The sequence below is a fragment of the Mastigoproctus giganteus genome, chromosome 9 (assembly GCF_048544385.1).
Source record: "Mastigoproctus giganteus isolate SK-2022 chromosome 9, ASM4854438v1, whole genome shotgun sequence".
NCBI classification, from domain to species: Eukaryota; Metazoa; Arthropoda; class Arachnida; order Uropygi; family Thelyphonidae; genus Mastigoproctus; species Mastigoproctus giganteus.
The window spans coordinates 97177658-97197923 of NC_143583.1; the positions used below are offsets into that span (position 1 = coordinate 97177658).

Here is a 20266-nt window from a genome sequence, read left to right on the forward strand (position 1 = left end):
GCTAGTGCCATAACAATATGTACACTAAGACCATAATGTAATATATAGTATCTTATACTATATATTACATTATGGTCTTAGTGTACATATTGTTATGGCACTAGCCCATAATTCTATAATAAATTCTATAATAATAATAAATTATATATTAAGTATAGTATCATATATAGTATCTTAATATATACTATCTTAGATTACATGTATTAATGTTGGTTAAGAGTAGTGAATAACTGACAGACATACCTAGTTAAATTTATGTTAGATTGTTAAACAATATATACACACAAGATAATATCCAAGATACCTATTGTTGCCTACCTGGGTGACAACCACCCATACTGAAAGGAAAAACAAGGAAATACAGCGAACCCCTATCTGTAGATGTAGATGTGTGTGTGTGTGTGTGTGTGTGTGTGTGTGTGTGTGTGTGTGTGTGTGTGTGTGTGTGTGTGTGTGTGTGTGTTTTTTCTTTTTCTTTTTTTTAATGAAAACCCAGATATGAAAGATATCAGAACCTATAGTACTTAGCACCACACGTGGATTAAAGATTGAGAAGACAGAAGATACTTGTTCACTATAGACTTGCATATCTGCAGACATTTTTTTGAAATCCATGTGAAGGAAGGCAGTTCCAGAGAAGAGAAGTAGAAAGCAGGAAGATGAAAAATCTTAGACAGTGAATGGATGTTGACTAGTTGAGGCACGTGTTCAGATTGGTTTGAAAAAGAGCAGTGGAATTACAGATGCCAATTCAGAAGAAGAGTGCCCATGGAAATATCTACAGAAAAGGCATGAGGCTTAATTAAAAATACAAGACAGAGCAAAAAGAGACAGATCATTAGTTAACCTGACTGTCCCTTTTGAATAGAGGAGCTTCAAAGAGGTTTTGGTAGCACCATTCTAGATGTGAGAACAGTATTCCCTGGTAGGTTGAATTTGAGATTTGTATGGAGTTATTAGCTGTTTAGAAGAAAAATAATGCCAAAGAGCAAAACATGAAGCCCACCTTTTTTGACAGAGGACACAATATTTTTGAGGTGTTTATGGTAAGAGAGATTAGAAGTCAGAGTAATCTCCAATATGTCATCTGTTGAGAAATCTGAGTATCATAAAAGATGAGCACAGGAGCAGTAGACTTTTTTCGTGAGAAATGAAATAAGACAGAATGAGTTTTAGAAGGATTGAAGTTAAATAAGTTATTTTATTCTCATTGGAGAATTACCTGGAGATCAGTTTAAAGAATTGGCAGATATTTCAGAGGTTGAAGCTGTTTGTTTAGGACAAGGTTTCTCAAAGTGAAAGGTGGAATATAGCATGCTACCATCACTTAACCATCAATGGAAGAAGGTTATTAATATACAAGACGAAAGAGAGTAGGAAAAAGACCAAACCTTGAAAACACCAGCATAAAATTGAGACGTCACACGACAGAAAGTCACATACAATCACCAGCAGCAAGTAGTCAGAGAAAAAACTAGCAATTCAACTGCAAAAAACAGATGGCAATCCATAAGATGGGAGCTTGTTTAGAAGACCTTTATACTAAACATGATCAAAAATGTTAAAAATAACTATTTGAATTTCACCAAAATGTTCCCACAGATTTTGTCCAAAGATGAATAACATAAGCCAATATATCACCAGTGGATCTACATTCAAGAAATTCTTATTGGTGATTACTGATTGGATGAAAGGTCTCGAGATGGCAGCAACCTTTACAAGAATTGGCAGTTTTCAAATCAGTTTTCAGTTGGAAATTTCTCCATTACTCTGGAAACACAGAGGTAAGTGAAATGGAATGATAATTGAAGGGAGAGAATTTTTTAACCCTCTTTAGTAATTAGCTGGATGTGAGCAAAAATCCATGTAGAAGGAAAGATTTTTTTTTTTTTTTTGGTAGTTGGCGCATAGGCTTCTGTGGCCATAATGCACCTCCCAAGGTTTTTGCAGTACTTTGATCCAAGCCAGAGGCGGGATTCGAACCCACGACCTTTGGGTTGCCAGGCAGGCACTTTACCCGGTCGGCAGAAGGAAAGATGCCAATATAATAACAAAGTGCAAAAAGGCAGCATAAAACAGCTGAAGGCTCAGAAGCACAGGTTTTGAGAGTGGAGAAATGTAATTGTAGCAGTAACAGGGGCATGTGATGCAAGAAAGCAAGCGTATGAGCTTATGTAGTATCAGCAAAAAAAAAAAAAAAAAAAAACAATTTCACATAACCATTCCCTCTAAAAGTTAGTCCAGTTCCTCCTTGAATTTATTTAAGCAATCAAATTTCATAAGGACAGATAGAAGTTTGTTCCAGTAATTAACCACCCGCTGGCTAAATATCCAAATTTCTACCATCTATTCTACAACTGTTTTTCCTCGATTTGAATTTATGCCCCCTCAGGTTCATAATCTGCACATGGAAGAATCCCATCAGAATTCAGCATACTCAACCCATTCAAGGCCTTATTCACCTCAATCAGATCACATCGCAGGTGCCTAGTCTCCAGCTGCTGCAATTTACAGAACTTAAGCCTTTCTTGGTAAGAGGATCCCTTCATTTCCCTCACCAATCTTGTTGTCCTTCTCTGTACACGCTCAAGCAACTCTACAACCTTCTTAAAATGAGGCCTCCAGACCTGTATGTAGTACTCAAGGCATGGCCTGACATTGTCTTATACAAATGAATAATCGCCTCCCTTTTCCCTACTAGAAAAATTCCTGTATATCATTGACAAAAACACCCCATGACCTGCTCTGGCAGCCTGTCTGCATTGCTCAGAAAACTTCATATCTGACTGCACAATTACTCCCAGGCCTTTTTCATTTTCTACCACCTTAAGTGTAGTACCACACAGTTGGTACGTTTCTCTGGGGTTACTTCTACCCATATGCAGTACTTTGCATTTGTCAATGTTAAACTTCAGTTGCCACTTCTCAGCCCATCTGCCCAATTTTCTAGATCCTATTGCAGTAGCACACTGCCATTACTGTTATTAACAACCCTGCTAACCTTTGTATCATTTGCAAACTTTGACACTAAGCCTGATATACCTTCATTAATATCATTGATAAATATACAAAACAACAATGGGCTCAACGCCGAACCCGGTGGGACTCCACTAATAACATTAGTCCACGAAGAGCAGCATCCATTGATTACCACTCTCTGTCTTCTCCCATTCAACCACTCTTTTATCCATTGTAGCAACTTACCCTTAATAGCATACTGCTCCAATTTGTACAGTAATATTCCATGCACAACAGTGTCAAAAGCATTCCTGAAATCCAAGTATATGATATCAAAATTATTTTTTGCATCTAGTTCCTTTGTAACCACATCATAGTATCCAATCAAATTTGTCAGACAAGACAAATCCTTAACAAATACATGCTATGTCTTAATTATTGCTGCAGTCTTGTCTAGATGATCCTGCAATGCATCTTTAAATTTGTAAAGAGAGTCAGCACCCTCAGGACGTGGGGACCATGACCATGTTATCAGGACCTGGAGTTTTCTTGGCATTAAGACTGTTCAGAATTCTTCTAACATCCTCTGGAGGCCTCAATTTAGGAAGGATGTAGATTTGCTTGAGCTTGTACAGAGAAGGACAACAAGATTTGTGAGGGGAATGAAGGGATCCTCTTACCAAGAGAGGCTTAAGTTGGGCAAATTGCAGCAGCTGGAGACTAGACACCTGCAAGGTGATCTGATTGAAGTGTATAAGGCCTTGAACATGCTGAATTCTGATGGGATTCTTTCACTTGCTCAGATTATGAACCTAAAGGGGCATAAATTCAAATTGAGGAAAGACAGTTGTAGAATAATGTGTGGAAATTTGCCCTAAGCCAGTGGGTGGTTAATTGCTGGATCAAACTTCCATCTGTCGTGGAAGTTGATAGCTTAAATAAATTCAAGGAGGAACTGGACAAACATTTAGAGGGAATGGTTGTGTGAATTTTTTTTTTTTTTTGTCTGATGCTACATAAACTCATACGCTTGCTTTCTTGCATCACATGCCTCTATTACTATTACTATCCTTCTTTCAGAAGACATTGGAGGCATTGAGCAGAGAACGTTTGGCATGGAAGAAGATGATTTACCAAGATTATCAAAACATTGGTTAAAGTAATATACTAATTAGTCAGCATTATCTTTAGGAGAAGATGCAACAGCACTATCAAGTTGTAATGGAGGTGGAAATATACATGGACAGATGAGATGAACAGCCTTGGCAAGAGACCAGAAACCATGATCATCACTTGGACAAGAAGCAAGTTTTCTACTCTTATCCTGTTCAAAATCAAGTTTGGATTGATTAATAGTTGTTTTACAATTATTAGGGGTTTCAGCATAGGCAAAAAAATAAGATGGAGGTTTGGATACAAGCCAATCTGTGCTATGCTACTTTCTTATCTTGAACAGCCTTAGCACATTTATTGAAAAACTAAAGTGCAGACACAGGATGAGATTTCAGGGTGGAATGTGGAATAAAGGATTTCATCCTTAAAATAATTTAGGTTCAGAGGATTTAAAGCAGAAATCAAACCAAGAGAAAGGGGAATAGAAATCATGCAGATCATCACATTTTGCATCCTTGTAATGGCTATGAGAGAGAAAGTAAGCAGCTCTATTGGAGGAGAGACCATCACCAAATTGTGATCTGAGATATTTGGAGAATCATTTAACATTGACTGTATGCTCTGAAGAATTGTTGGTGAGGAAAAGGTCAAGAGTGTTGGATATACAGTTAGAGCTGTATAGCATTTTGGTAAGTAAATTAGCAAGTTTTGTAAGGTCATTATTAATAACCAGCTGGATCTGTAGTGAAGCCAGCTGGAGTTCTGAAGATTAAAATCACCAATAAAAATTCTGTCCCTGTTACAAAATTTAGATTGTGGAAAGTTGAGTTTCAAAGAAAAAAGTCTAAAGTTCTGAGTGATTTGCAGAGTTGGAAGATTGAGAGAGTCAACAGATGAATTTAACAGAATGGGGTAATGAGATTTTAAGCCAGAGGAGATCAAAAATATCAGAGGCATCAAAAGTATCACAGATTAAAAATATAAAATATATCAAAAATATAAAATATTAGAGAGGACTTGTGCGCAAGTACTGCATTTGAAGCAAAAAGAATCACAAAACAAACAATTAGGGCAATTGAGATAAGTGGTGGCTGAGGCAACTGATAACAAGATTCTGTCAGAAAAAATAAGTGGGACTCAGAAGACTGTAGGTAGGAATAGACATCAATGAGACCATGTATAATTTTAAAACGAATAATGAAGTTTTTGGGAGGATTAAGTCTTTTTGCAGATATGTTTGTTCTGTTAGTTTGGCTGTTCATGATGCATTGGGTAAATAAGGTAGAGGAGAATATGTTATATGAATTAATGAAATTTTTGAATATAGTGTACATGCAACAAGATTATATATATACCCAGTTCCCCAACATAACATGGCCTTGACAGTGCCTCCTATATATGCTCTACTTGAACTATACCAAACTGGACTATACAATCACACCAAATTATTGGTGTGATGGTATAGTCCAGTACCATCAAAGTCTAAGGAATAATGGGATCGTGCCATAATTATTATCATTATTAGCCATATGGTGCAAGGAAGCCTGAGGCTTTTTCTGCACCAGGCAAAAAAAAAAAAAAAAAATTCTGAGTTACCCCGAGAGAGAGAGAGAAGGAAATCACAAGAAAGAGAAGAATGATGATAGGCATAATGCCCATCATACCCTCAAAAGACATGACTGATACTGCATTAGAGAAAAAACTAGAGGGTAGAGGGAGAGCCAAGAAAGAGATGCTAGCTAGGGCTTTGCTGTATAAACTATACAAGGGTTTCAAGATTTCATCCAATAAGCAAACTGGTGGTGATATTAGGTGATGGCAGTCATCAACCCCCCCCCCCCCAATAGTATTGCTTGGTGACAGAGAGAAGGGAATCTATTCTCTGTATGATATGAACACCACACCTCACTCCTGCTTATTTGGTTCATGTGGTCACTTCCAGTATACTAGGTGCAGTGTTTCTGACCTTACACATGGGGACCCAGGGTTACTAAAATCCCACTAATTTGAAGATGCAGGCAGAGAATTTGGTTTCCACAGAACTGCACTTTTCTGAATTTCAATTCACCTGATTCACAAGTGGGACTTCAGTATCAGTTCCATCAGTGTTTTTTAGACACCCAAGTAACAGCCCTAGCTATCCATTTTTGGATTTGGTTTCTATAGAACTGGACTTTGCTGAAGTTCAATACACTTGATTCACAAGTGGGACTTCAGTATCAGTTCCATCAGTGTTTTATAGACTCCCAATTAACAGCCCTACCTATACCTGAAAGAATGCCTCTAGGGAAGCTTCAGGGACTATTGTTGTTGTTGTTTTTTTTTTTAAGGAGCATTAGCAACTAAGGCCATATTGCTCCAGGATATGCGGTGGTCATTCCCTGACCTTTCCGCATCCTCCATATTTGGTGGTGATGGGCTCGAACCCCGGTCTAATCAAGAAGTGTGTGCTACGCACTGCTGCTCCTTCCCACCTGGCTACGGAGGTGCCCTTCAGGGACTAGTCTTATCAATTTGTGTTACCAGTGACATCAATCTGAAATAAAGCTATTTAACATGATACAGGAATAAACTTGCCAACTTTGCAGAAAATACATACTATAAGAAACAAATTCATTCTGATCAAAGTGGCATAAAAATTCTAATGTGTTTAGCTCCAGTTGCATGTCATTATCCTCAGTGGAAATTAACACGGAAGAGATAATGAAGGATGTAATCCCAAATATATTGCCAGGTAGTCTGAAATAATATAGAACAAGAGATATACAGAACATCAGAGGAATGTCATCATTAGTAACTCACATATTTCTCCTTGTACAAAAATACATGATTTCATAACTATCAGCATTTCTGAAGATTAGTACAATTTAAAATTTTGTTTTATGTTAGTGTATATTTAAATTTTATGTTAGTGTATCTCATTTAAATACCATCGTTTACCATTATTTTCATATAGGCATCCTCGGATATTTTTTGTGTGAGCCATACAACAAATGTCTGAGGTTCTGTACATGACCCGCTAGTTTAACATGCCTGCTGCTGTATATCAATAAATCCCTTTTGTTGAATACCGAGAATCCTATTTCACCTAGACACTGGTTCCTTCAGTATTTAAGTGAAAAATAGCGATACATGTAACTTTAAAGTTCTATTCTCATTAACTTTTTTCTAAAAATTCCAGTTAGAATATGGATGTTTTTCCTTCCTCTTTAATTTTTTCATTTGGTTATGATGTAGCAAAAATTCTATACCTGAAATGGTTTATAAGTATCCTTCTAAATTGGAAGTGCAAAAGTGCCACCATCTAAGCTGAAATTAAGTTTATTTAAAATTTTGTTTCTTACATTGGAAGTTATCACTCTAGCAACCATTTCAATGCTGAAAATAAGTTAAAACATTTATTAATTTCTACAACTTGAACAATGAATAACATTAAACATATACCTCAATGTTCTGAGACTCAAATTAACTGTGGGAAATGTTCTTTTTTTCTTTATTTTCACTTTAATAAAAAGTAAAATTAGAATTCCTTTAGATGAATTAACTCTCAGTGTTTCTCCTTGATAAAAAAAAAAAAAAACAGGTCCTAGTAAGTTCATCACTATACTAGTCCCAATGTTATCGATCTGAAATAAAGCTTCTATTCAACATAACACAGGAATAAACTTGCCAACTTCACAGAAGATACACATATGTGAAAGTAATTTATTCTTTTTTTTTTTTTTTTTTTTATGAAAACCCCAAACACGAAAGGTATCAAAACCTATAGTACTTAGTACCGTGCATGGGTTGAAGGAGAAGTATGGGGGGAGGGGGATGCCGGAAACTTTGCTCTAGAGACTAAACATGGGTTTCACCACTTCAGTTCTGATCAAAGAAGTACAAAAATTGGAATGTCTCTAATCCCAGTTGCATGTTCTTTCCCTCAGCAGAAACTTAAGCTTGCAAGAGTTAAAATAAAGGGGCCAATACTAAAAACACAGTTGGGCATTCAGAAATACTCTAGAACCAGAGATATATAGAATATTAGAGGAATGCAATCATTAGTGGCTTACAAGAGAGTATCCTCAAGATCATAATGTCAATGGTATGTCTACAAGGGGGCAAAAGGTGATGATGTTGTAGAGCAGATATCATCTTTTAGGGGCACAAAAGGTGATATTGTTGTAGTAGTAGTTCTACTACTACAACAATAGTGTACACGTTAGCACTATACTTAATCCTTTTTCAGCATTGGCCTGTACTTAAAAAGTACAGGCCAATGCTGAAAAAAAGTTGTGAGTTAGGATTAAGTTTGAAAGTGTCTGCAATTCTGCCCAGACACGATAGGAGGGACTATGTGATGAGAGCCTTGTCAATCAATTCGGACCTGGAGAGACTGCTTCTACACGGATGGGATACACTTAAATAGAAAGGGTGCAAGAATATTTGCTGAAGCTAGCGAGGCAGGGTTGGGGGGTTTGGGGGATTCACAGACTAAAAGATTAACAGTAGCTGCAGTCAGAAGCAAAAGTGATTCTTGCACTGCTTCTATTGTAATGAGCAGCAGCCTAGAGAGCAAGATTCTGAGGATTTCAAGAGCTGCTGGGAGTCAGCATGGAACAAGTCAATACATAGGCTGTGTTAGGGTAACTAAGAGTAAGAACAAGTGCATGTATACTTGCATGTACACTAATGCTAGAAGTATAGTAAATATAACTGATGAATTTGAAGTGCTGATCAAGACATAAAAGGCAAATATTGTTGGGATATCAGAGACATGGTGTCACACAGATATAAGCAGTGCAGAATTGGAATTTGGGGAGTACTATGTGTACAGAAAGGACAGACAGGGTAGGAATGGTGAAGGGGTTATGCTGTTCATTAAGAAACACAAAATCTAAGGAAGTGCATCCAGTCGACATGGGTGGACAGTGCAATGCTGAGTCTGTTCGGTGTAACTAAACACTGGGAAAGGGAAAATGAGAGTAGGAGTGTGTTATAGGCCTAATGAATCTGATGAGTACAATGAACAGTTGTGTAGAGAAATAGAATGGACCAGTAAATCAGAATGTCTTGTAATGGGGGATTTTAACTTTCCAGATATTGACTGGAACTTGTGGGTTGGTCACTCCCACGCTAGCAAGACTTTTGTGGATTTATTGGAGGATTATTTTCTACAGCAACATATTCGAGGGGCAACCAAAGGGAGTAATACCCTTAATCTGATTATCAGCAGTGACGATGCATGCATTAGGAATTTGCAGATAAAGGAACCACAAGGTGACTGTGATCACAGTGTACTGATGTGGGATTTACTTAAAGATGTAACTATGATCAAGGGTAAAGGGAAGGGTTTTTGTATTCGTAAAGATGACTACAGAGGTCTCAGACAGTTTTTAGATTCTATAGAGTGGGATCAACTGATGATGTTACCAATGGTGAATTCAAAATGAGAAGCCTTCAGGGACTCAATCTTGGAGGCTACTAGAATTTTCATACCAACTAAGAAATACTGTTCAAGGTTCAAGCCTAAATGGATGCCAGATGAATTAATGAGGCTCATGGCAAAGAAGAAAAATGCATGGGATGCATATAAATTATCAGGCGACACAGAAGCCTATGACAGATATAATCTGTCTGTAATCAAGTCACAAAGGATGTTAGGCAGTTGAAGGCAGATTATAAGAAATCTTTGGCAAAGGACGCAAAGGAAAACAGCAAAGACTTCTTTACTTATGTAAACTCTAGAAGGAAGGGGGTGAATCAGATTGGTCCACTTAACATAAATGGTTCGACTATCGATGATTCCACTCAAGTAGCTGATAAACTGAATGAGTATTTTGCATCTACATTCACACGAGGAGTTATTCAAGGAAGGGAATGCCAGAAGTTTATCAAACTCTAACAGGGAGCTAAGTGATTTTGTGATAACTGAGAGCAAAGTAGAGGAGAAATTGTTGAAGTTAAACATAAAAAAGGCACCTGGGGTGGATGGGATCTATCCAGTTATATTAAAGGAGGCAGCAAAGGAAGAAAGCAAACCTGTAGTAATTATGAGAGCATCCTTACAGTCAGGGGAGGTCCCCATGGAGTGGAGATGGGCAAATGTATCCCCAATTCACAAAAGGGTTTCAAAGGGCGACCTGTTATACACCGAAATTATAGACCTGTTAGTTTAACTTCTGTTCCATGGAAAATAATGGAGTCATTGGTTAAAGAGATGATACAGAATCACCAAGACAAGACAAGACAGCAGCAATAGTTCAGACACAGCATGGGTTTGTTAAGGGAAAGTCTTGTCTGACTAATCTGACTGGATACTACAATGTGGTCACAAAGGAACTGGATGCTAAAAATAATTTTTATATCATATACTTGGATTTCAGGAAAGCTTTTGATACTGTTGCAAGTGGAAGACTGCTGTACAAATTGGAGCAGTATAGCATTAAGGGCAAGTTTCTGCAATGGATAAAGGGATGGTTGAGTGGGAGACAGCAGAGAGTGGTCATGAATGGACACTGCTTTACATGGACTAATGTTATTAACGGAGTCCCCCAGAGTTCGGTGCTGGGCCCATTGTTGTTTTGTGTATTTATCAATGATATCGATGAAGGTATATCAGGCTTAATGTCCAAGTTTGCGGATGATACAAAGGTTGGCAGGGTTGTTAATGACAGTAATGGCAGTGTGCTACTGCAATAGGATCTAGAAAATTGGGCAGATGGGCTGAGAAGTGGCAACTGAAGTTTAACAATGACAAATGCAAAGTACTGCATATGGGTAGCAGTAACCCAAGAGAAACATACCAACTCTGTGGTACTACACTCAGGGAGGTGGAGAATGAAAAATACCTGGGGATAATTGTGCAGCGAGATATGAAGTTCTGAGCAGTGTAAATGGGCTGCCAGAGCAGGTCATCATGGAGTTCTGTCAATGATATATAGGAATTGTGCTAGCAGAGACAAGGAGTTGATTAACCCTTGTCAGGCCACACCTTGAGTACTGTGTAAAGGTCTGGAAGCCTCATTTTAGGAAGGATGTAGATTTGCTAGAATGAGTACAGAGAAGAGAATCGAGATTAGGGAGAGAACAAAGGAGTGCGCTTATGAAGAAAGGCTTAAATCCTGCAAGTTGCAGCATCTGGAGACTAGGCACCTGCGAGGTGATCTGATTGAGGTGTATAAGGCCTTGAATGGTTTGAGCAGGCTCAATGCTGAATTCTGCTTGCTTTGACTAAAAACCTGAGGAGGCATAGATTCAAATTGAAGACAGACGGTTGTAGAATAGATGTGTGGAAGTTTGGCTTTAGTCAGTGGGTAGTTGATTGCTGGAACTTCCATCTGTTGTTGTGGAAGTTGATAGCTTAAGTAAATTGAAGGCTGAACTAGACAAACATTTGGAGTGACCAGATGGGCGAAATGGGAAGGGCTTTTTTTTTTTTTTGGTTGATGCTGTATAAGCTTGCTTTCTTGCATCATTTGCCTCAACTAATGCTAATGCTAATCTGTGGTTACTGACAATGGTAGAAGTATGAGTCACTCAACAAAATTAAGGATCTCATCAGCTGTTAGAGGTAAACTATTTCCAAACAGTTCAGTGAATCTATTGCATGGTTTAGAGTAATTAAGATATAATTATGCTTTAGATGTAATTAAGGTCAGGGCAAATGATTTTATTATTATTACACTGAGCTCATACTGTGAAGTTTAAACAAAAGGATCTGCTCCAATGGAGAAGTATATTGGTTTCTATTTAAAGTGCATGCCACTATCCCAGATCAAGGGTTTCAATCAATGGACACTGGTCTCCATGGACCAGTGTCCATTGATTACCTAGTGGAGTTCCCTAGAGTTCGGTGTTGGTCCCATTGTTGTTTTTTGTATTTATCAATGATATTGATTAAGGTATATCAGGCTCTAAGTCTCCAAGTCCAAGTTTGCAGACAATATGAAGGTTGGCTGGGCTTTTGATGACATTAATGACAGTACACTACTGCAAGAGGATCTAAAGAGATTGAGAATATGGGCTGAAAGGTGACAGCTGAAGTTTAACATCGACAAATGTAAAGTACTGCATATGGGTAGCAGTAATCCCAGAGTAACATATCAATTGTGTAGTACTACACTCAGGATAGTGGAGAATGAAAAAGACCTGGGGGTAATTGTGCAGTCAGATATGAAGTTTTCTGAGCAGTGCACGCAATCTGCAAGAGTATCTCATGGCATCTTGTCAATGATATAAAGAAATTTTTCTAGCAGGAATAAGGAGATGGTTATCCTCCTGTATAAGGCAATGGTCAGACCACACCTTGAGTATTGTATACAGGTCTGGAGTGCTCATTTTAGGAAGGATGTAGAGCTGCTGGAACAAGTACAGACAAGGGCAACAAGATTGGTGAATAAAAAAGGGTTGCTCTTATGAAGGAAGGCTTAAGTTCTGCAAATTGCAGTGTTTGGAGACTAGGCACCTGCAAGGTGGTCTGATTGAGGTGTATAAAGCTTTGAACAGTTTGAGCAAGCTCAATGCTGATGGTGTTCTTCCTCTTGCCCAGATTAATCTCACCCCTGAGGGACATAAATTCAAATTGAGGAAAGATAGTTGTAGAACAGATGTGCAGAAATTTGCCTTTAGTCAGCAGGTGATTAATTACTGGAACAAACATCTATCTGTCATTGTAGAAGTTGACAAAGCAAATAAATTCAAGGAAAATTTAGACAAACAGTTGGAGTGAATGGATATGTGAAATGGGAAGGTTTTATTTATTTTTATTTTTATTTATTTTTTGGCTGATGCTGTATAAGCTTTCTTTCTTGTATCATATGTTTCTACTAGCAACAACTTGGCCTTAATGCCACATTGCATCAGATTTAATTAATGGATAACAGAGCAGCAATGGCTCAATAAGTTCTACATCATAAGTAAATTAGTTTAAAAATGGAAGAATTACCTCTACGGTGTGTTCTGCAAGACACCATAGAGGTAATTCTTCCATTTTTTAACTAATTGCATCAGATTGTACAGCAATCTTTTATGTGCACCAGTATCTAAAGCCTTTCTGAAATCCAAGTATATGATGTCAAAATTATTTTTTGCATCTAGTTCCTTGGTCACTGCATCATAGTAACCTATCAAATTGGTTAGACAAAACTACCCCTTAACAAATCCATGCTGTGATTGCAGTATATTTGCATCTTAAGCTCTTTGAGCAAGTTTTCCAATGAATGGCTAGCCTGACTGTGCAGTGTTAATATTACCATATCTGCAATGAAGTCAGCCCCTAGTGTGACAAGTCTTCGATCCTGGTTCAGAGTTGTCTTAAAAAGGCTCTGAAGATTTAAAGTAGGTTCCAATGTGGTATGTATAGCATTAAGAAAAAATTCACCATACAAATGGTCAACAACTGAGGAACCCAAATAGCATATTGCTATTATACACACCATCATTTCTTTATATACGAACCTCTACATACTTTTCACGAATAACCCTTTAAAATTATTTGTGGATGCTGATGGCTGACATTTTAATGATATTAGTGATGTAAGTCCCAAAACTGTGATAATAAATTTACTCTCACAGGAGTATTAATACATTGTCTCATATTTCTGAGATATTAATATTTGTATTAATGCTAATTTTTTGAAAAGTGACACATAACTGAAATTCAGACATGCATATGCCACCCCAGAGCCATAGTATAAATGATATCAGTTTCTTAGTTAGATTTCACACTAAACACAACAAGCTGTGGGAATAAATCTGAAAATATACAAACTATAACCACTTTTTTCTTTTTTTTAATAAATGAAAATGGAACATTTTTCTAAACATTTTCTCAATTCAAAAGAAATATAAAACAATTTTGAAAATGATTTTTGATCAGATGGTGACACTTTTCATTAGATGGCAAAAATGTATCTATAGATGAATGTTTCTCAACTCTATACTTCTATCATCCTTTTTTTTTTTTGGAGCAAATTAAATCTTACAACTGCAGAATGCCAGTTCCATGATCCCCCTTATGTCATCAATGACAGTATAGTGGTTTCATCATTTGTTACCTCTCACATTGAATCCCACTGATGACTAGAGGAATGCCTAAATTGGGGTTGTAGTTAACGAATACTCAGGTGGAGGGAGTAAGGTTTCTTCCCTGAGTTAGTCCAGGTTTTTCAGCTCACACAACATGCAAACCATTCCATGAACACACACTTCTACAGATATAATACACATAGAATGATATGGTCAAAGTTGCTGATGCTCCTAAAAACCAAAAATAACAGCCCCACCCCCACTGAACATAGCAAGCTTTAGTTCTATTCTTTGTTTAGGACTGAATTTTGTGTTTCCCTAATTTATTTTTAAATGTCACAACTAACCATCTCTCAAGCATCCTGATTCACTGGTTCAGATTTGTTTAATTCAGTGTGAATTATCTATAGATAATTCTGACTAAATTAAACAAATATCTTGGATTACTGCTGTTGTCGATAAAATTCATATAGTCCAAAGTTATGGGATGGGTCAAAGTGTGAAAACATGTGCACCTACTTAACATTCAAGTTTGTGTGCATGCTTGGTAAGCAAGTTCTTGTGTACATGTGTCATTCATGCACATAAATAGTAAGACACCAGACTTTTAGCTTACATCCAAAGAATGGTACTTTTCGAGTATCATCTTTCACAACCATACCAGGACAGCCCATCGATATCAGAGGAACTGTATCATAGAAAGAAGAGTGTGGAGCTAACACCAAAATGGGAGCTTCAATTTTCGATGCCCTTTTTCCTTTTTTTGCTATCCAGGTCCAACCAATTACTGCAAATGCTAATCGGGACAGTGCAGTTAGGAAAGGCTTTAAGTAATATCTAAAAAAATAAAAATACTGCACTTTATGTTTTCATACACACACATATACATACACATAAATTATGTATTAATAATTTTTTAATGTATCTCCTCTAGAAGAAGGATCTTCATAAAAGAATCAAAGTGATTTTTTTAATTTAGTTCTAATTCATTTGAAGTAAGTTTCATATATTTATTTAATCTGATTTATAAGATAAAAATAAAATAAAATCAACTTAAAATTCAAAATAAATATAAAACAATTTTAAAAAGGAGTATAAAAGAATATAAGGAATTTTAATGTATTTTGAGTGGCAAAGACAATAATCTAATAAGTGTTACCCAATGTTCACAGTCAGACATACACTGAAATTCAAATCTCATTTAATATTATGTAGGTCTTTTTTCAATCACAATTAAATTTTATTTATAAATCTCACATTTAAATTTAATTTTCATATCTCATGATTAAATTTAATTTTCAAAATCTAACAATTGAACTTTATTTTCAAATCTTATAATTAATTTTTTATCATTAAATTTAATTTTTAAATCGTTAATTTGTAGTGATGTAATAATAATGTTAAAACTGCTGATTATAAGAGGTTACAAAATTCAGATATCATTTAGATTATTTATATTTGGAAATTCTCAAAATTCACACCCCTCTCTTTATCACTATTAATCAGATCAGCTTTTAACCCTTCATATAAATAGCTTTTAACCCTTCAGTGGTGAAACTATAAATTCTTCGGTGCTCTTTAAGAACAATGCCAAACCATCTGTGGACTCCCCCCCCCAACCTTTGAGCTCCTCCATCCCCTCGTAGCAGACCTGGCAAAATGGTAGTTTTGCCATTAAAATAACCCTTTCATAAGCGAGCTGGAGCCAGTTTTCTGGCTATATGGAGTGAGTTTATTTGTGAAATTTTGAAAATTTTTAAAAATAAAATCTTTGTACATAAATACTTTTAAATGTTAACTTGTTCTGATTTAACCTGATTTCCCAACATCAGAGTGAAATTATTATCAAAAATAAAATCATTATTTCAAAAACAACAAACAAAATCATAAAAAAACTAATTACTTTTCTGCTTTCTTTTTTTTTCCTGGTGTTATAACATCCTTTATATCTATTTATGTATCATTTTATAAAATTTAACAACTTCTGAATCTGGATCCCAGAAAATTTCGACATTTATAAGTCTAAACTGGACAAATGAGGCTAACAGATGTGATCTCCTCCATTGAGTTTCAATTATTTCCCAACTGCCATCTATTATAAACGGCATCTACTATTACTTGAAAACACAAATAATAAATGGCAGCAGCACCTACCAAATGATTTCAAGTTAATTCATAAATTAATGAACACATTATTTGAAATGCACCAGAAATGACAATGAAAACTGTGTATATATATATATATATATATGCACACTAGAGAGCTCACATATGAAAAATGCATATACTATTATTATAATTAGCCATATGATACAAGGAAGCCTAAGGCTTTTGCTGCACCAACCAAAAAAAAAAAAACGTGTTCGGCAATGGCCGAGTGTTCTATGTCCGCTAAGCGGATGGCTCTTTCGAACACTCGGCCATTGCTGAACACGTTTGGTCAACCCACCACGACATTGACCCACACCGCGATGTCGTGATTGTAGATAGGTCCCACCACTACAAGCAATGCGCCTGGTTGGAGTCGTTGAACATCACATGCTCTAATACCTCGGTCAACAGGAGCAGTGGATGTCATGTCCACCCTATCATTGAAGCAACCATTTTGATGAATGACAAACGTTGGCAACGTCCACATGTGTCACAGCCACAGGCTTCAACATCCAACAATTAACCATCACATCATGCAGTTCATATACATGACTGGCAGTACACGCCCTCATGTTCTACACTCTTAACTGTCAGTTTGACTGATGAAGGTTAACAAACTAACCGAAAGCTTTTGTATGTATCTAATTTAATATTTGTATGTTTTCCAATTAATATTAAACTTGTCATTATTTATTCTGTCTCCATTTCGCTCTGTGTCTACAATAATCCACAATAGTAATAATGAATCCAGAGCACATAGGCCTCTTTAATCAAGTATGATCCTACTGATATTACACACAATGGCCAAAAAATTTTAACTTTTATTCAGTATCGAATTGGGCCACCTTTGTTTTTAAGAGCAGCAAGCGTGTGGCGCAGCATGGATTCTATAATGTGTTTTAGTGTGTTTTGGTCTAATTGTAATCATTCTTCCAGCAAAATATTGTATAGCTGTGACAAAGTTGAAGGAAGGAACTTTATTGTCGAATAGCTCTCTGCAGCACATGCCACACATTCTCAACAGGATTGAGATCAGGTTACTGTGTGTCTAGGGAAGATAGTAGAAATCCATGTCACATTCTCCAAACCATTCTTTCATGGTTCTGACATGATGTGCTGTTGCACTGTCATCCAAAAAGTGGCTATCAACTTCAGGATAAAAGTGTAACATTGCAGGGTGCACTAGATCTGGTACAAAATTCAGGTACTCCCTGGATGACATTCAACCTTCCATGTAACAAAGGACCCATTCTGTGCCAAAAAAACATTCCCCATACCACGATACTGCTTCCAGATGCTTTAGTTGTCTTAACAAGACAAGCAGCATCCATCACCTCACAAGGTTCTTGCCACACTCTCTGCCTACCATTAGTGCAAAACAAAGTATCATAATTCATATGACCACATGGCTTTCTTCCATTGTTTCACTGTCCAATCATGATGTTCTCAGCACCACTGCAAGCTGATTTTTCTGATTTTCTCTGAAACAAGTGGCTTCTGAACAGGCAAGTGGATGTGGAAGAATTGCTTGCTTTTCTGTCATTAAAAACCTTTGAGATGAATACTTTTGAGAAACCAAGTATGTCTTTCATTTCTTGAATTGTAGCTCCTGCTAAATGTGCACTAACAATAAGATTTCTTTCAAAGTCTGACAGATTACACATTTTCCAAATTCTGGCTTCAGATTACTGCAGTTGAACAGCCTGTGCAGTCTTTATACTCAACACACACCACACCACAGTTTTCTTTGCATCCATTTGCATTTATCAGCATTTATTTACATTTCTTCTGTCTGTTAATTGTGTAGATTAATGCATATACAGTGTGTAAAACTAATCTCAAGTTGAGACATACCAATGTTGAACAATTTAGGAATGTTGTGTGAGGAAAAAAAGAAAAAATTTCATGAAACAAACATCAAAAACAAAAAAGTTGAATTGGCTGATATTTAACTTCATGAAAAGCAGAGTTATAGAGAAGATTAAATAGAGAAGAGTATATAGAGAAGATTAAATAATGACAGATATGGAATTTAAATGTTTACCTTCTCCATCCACTTAATGGTGTTTCCTGAAGTTGCTTATCAGGAAGAACCCAAAGGCCAAGTATTCCTAGGAATGCAGCAAGAGACACAATCATAACAGAAAAGAAAAGTCGAAATGGAATCATTGCTGACATTAATGCAATCTAAGAAGAAATAAATTATAAACATTACACTGATAATACTGTATTATATATAACAGTAGCACTCTTTTTAATATTCAGTTTCCTTTGCTGTATAATCAAATATGCCAAAAAAAAAAAAAAAAAAAAAAAAAAAAATGGAAACTAAAAATCTCAACTTCTAATTTATTTCTCCTTTGTTGGTATTTTAAAAAAAGCATAAGCTTTAATTATCATTCTAAAATGCTATCTTTCTATTAAGCAAATCTATATCTAGCATATTCCAATTAGAAAAGTTGAAGCAGTTTAACTAGTCTAGTGCCTATGCAGTTATATAATGTCATTAATGTTTTATTGGATTTCCTTTTTTTTTTTTTTTTTGCAAAAAAAAACATTGAAACTGATATAATAGATATGAACTATTAATCAATAAAATAATTCATTAATAACATACATTTATAACTACAACCCCTGGTTTGTAGCCATGAAGGGCATGTGCCTTTTGTACGCAATAAACAGTTCTTTTTCTTCTTCTATTTAAAAATACTTATAAATGGCTTTCCTGATATCCATATGAGGGAAATATTTTGAGCATGTACAATAAATTATATATAATATCAATATTAGATATGCTTAGCTAGGAGTATTAACTTGATTGCCTGTAATTAAAATGTAGTGAATGTTTATCACATAATACCTTAATTGTGATGTTTTTAAAAAGTAAACATTTTTTACTGTTCCAACAATCATCAGAGAAATATGCATTGTAATTTTTGGTGGGTGTGTGTGTGTGTGTGAGAGAGAGAGAGATGGAGAAGAATTGGGGACTAATACTAATAACACTTTGAAACTCTGAATGGCAAGATTACTCATGAGCTGGATTTAGGGAATAATTTTGACATAGTTTGTTTACATTTTAGCAGTGTTTGACTCCATCCCTCATGAGAGGTTATTCTATAAGCTTGAACTGGTTGGGATTACGTAAGATTCTAAGGTGGATTGCTGGGTGGCCGCAGGGCAGGAGGCAGAGGATTGTGATTAATGGGTATTCTTCATATTGGGGTCCCTCAAAGATCAGTTCTTGGACCACTGTTGTTTTTCATTTTCATAAGTGACATCAACAAAGGGAGAAAAGGCATGATGTCAAAATTTGCAAATGACAAAGGTTGTCAAAGTTATTAATGATCAGTGCCAAGCAGTGTTCCTTCAGGATGACTTGAACAGAATTCAAAGATAGTCAGAGAAGTGGCAGCTCTGTTTTAATGCTGCTAAATGCAGGGTCTTAAACTTGGCAGATAGCAGCCCACAAATAAATTATACACTTGGTGGGGTTGAATTAAAAACAGTGGAGGAAGAAGAGATCTGGGAGTAACAATACAGGCAGATATGAAATTTTCTGAACAGTGTAAACAGGTAGCCAGGAAAGCCTACCTGTTTACACAGGTAGGCTTTTTCTCAATGATTTATCGAAACCTATCCTATAGAGATAAGAAGGTCATAATCACACTGTATAAGGCAACTGTAAGACCACATTTGGAATACAGGAAACCCTTGATTAATGCGGTTTTGAACAATGCGGTTTTAATTAGTGCGAAAAATCTTTTTGATACTATCCCCTTAATATATGCGTTATCAAATTTGATTAGTGCGCTGTTTTTTTCTTGCGGTACTTGGCAACTCACAACGGTGCCTAAAGCGGCAAATACGTGACACGCACTCACCAGGGTCTTCTAACTTAAATGAATGGGAATCGACTCCAAAATGCTCGACAGCAGCACCCCATACCACTCTGAAATTGAAATTTGCTCTGGTAACTCATATTCTTTTATTATTTTATTATTAATATTAAACTTCTTTAATATTATGATAT

At 36.2% G+C, this 20266-nt stretch overlaps 1 protein-coding gene across 1 annotated transcript in view; it reads right to left on the minus strand.

Moving 5' to 3' along the window:
- The window catches only part of LOC150080572 (lysophosphatidylcholine acyltransferase 1-like), a 190724-nt gene that overhangs the window by 143117 nt on the left and 27341 nt on the right, over positions 1-20266 (minus strand). Inside the window, exons 2-3 of the mRNA XM_090380741.1 lie at positions 18278-18420; positions 14699-14919 (exon numbers count right to left, since the gene is read on the minus strand). Of these exons, the coding sequence (XP_090236867.1) occupies positions 14699-14919; positions 18278-18420 (364 nt within the window). The remainder of the gene's footprint in view (positions 1-14698; positions 14920-18277; positions 18421-20266) is intronic.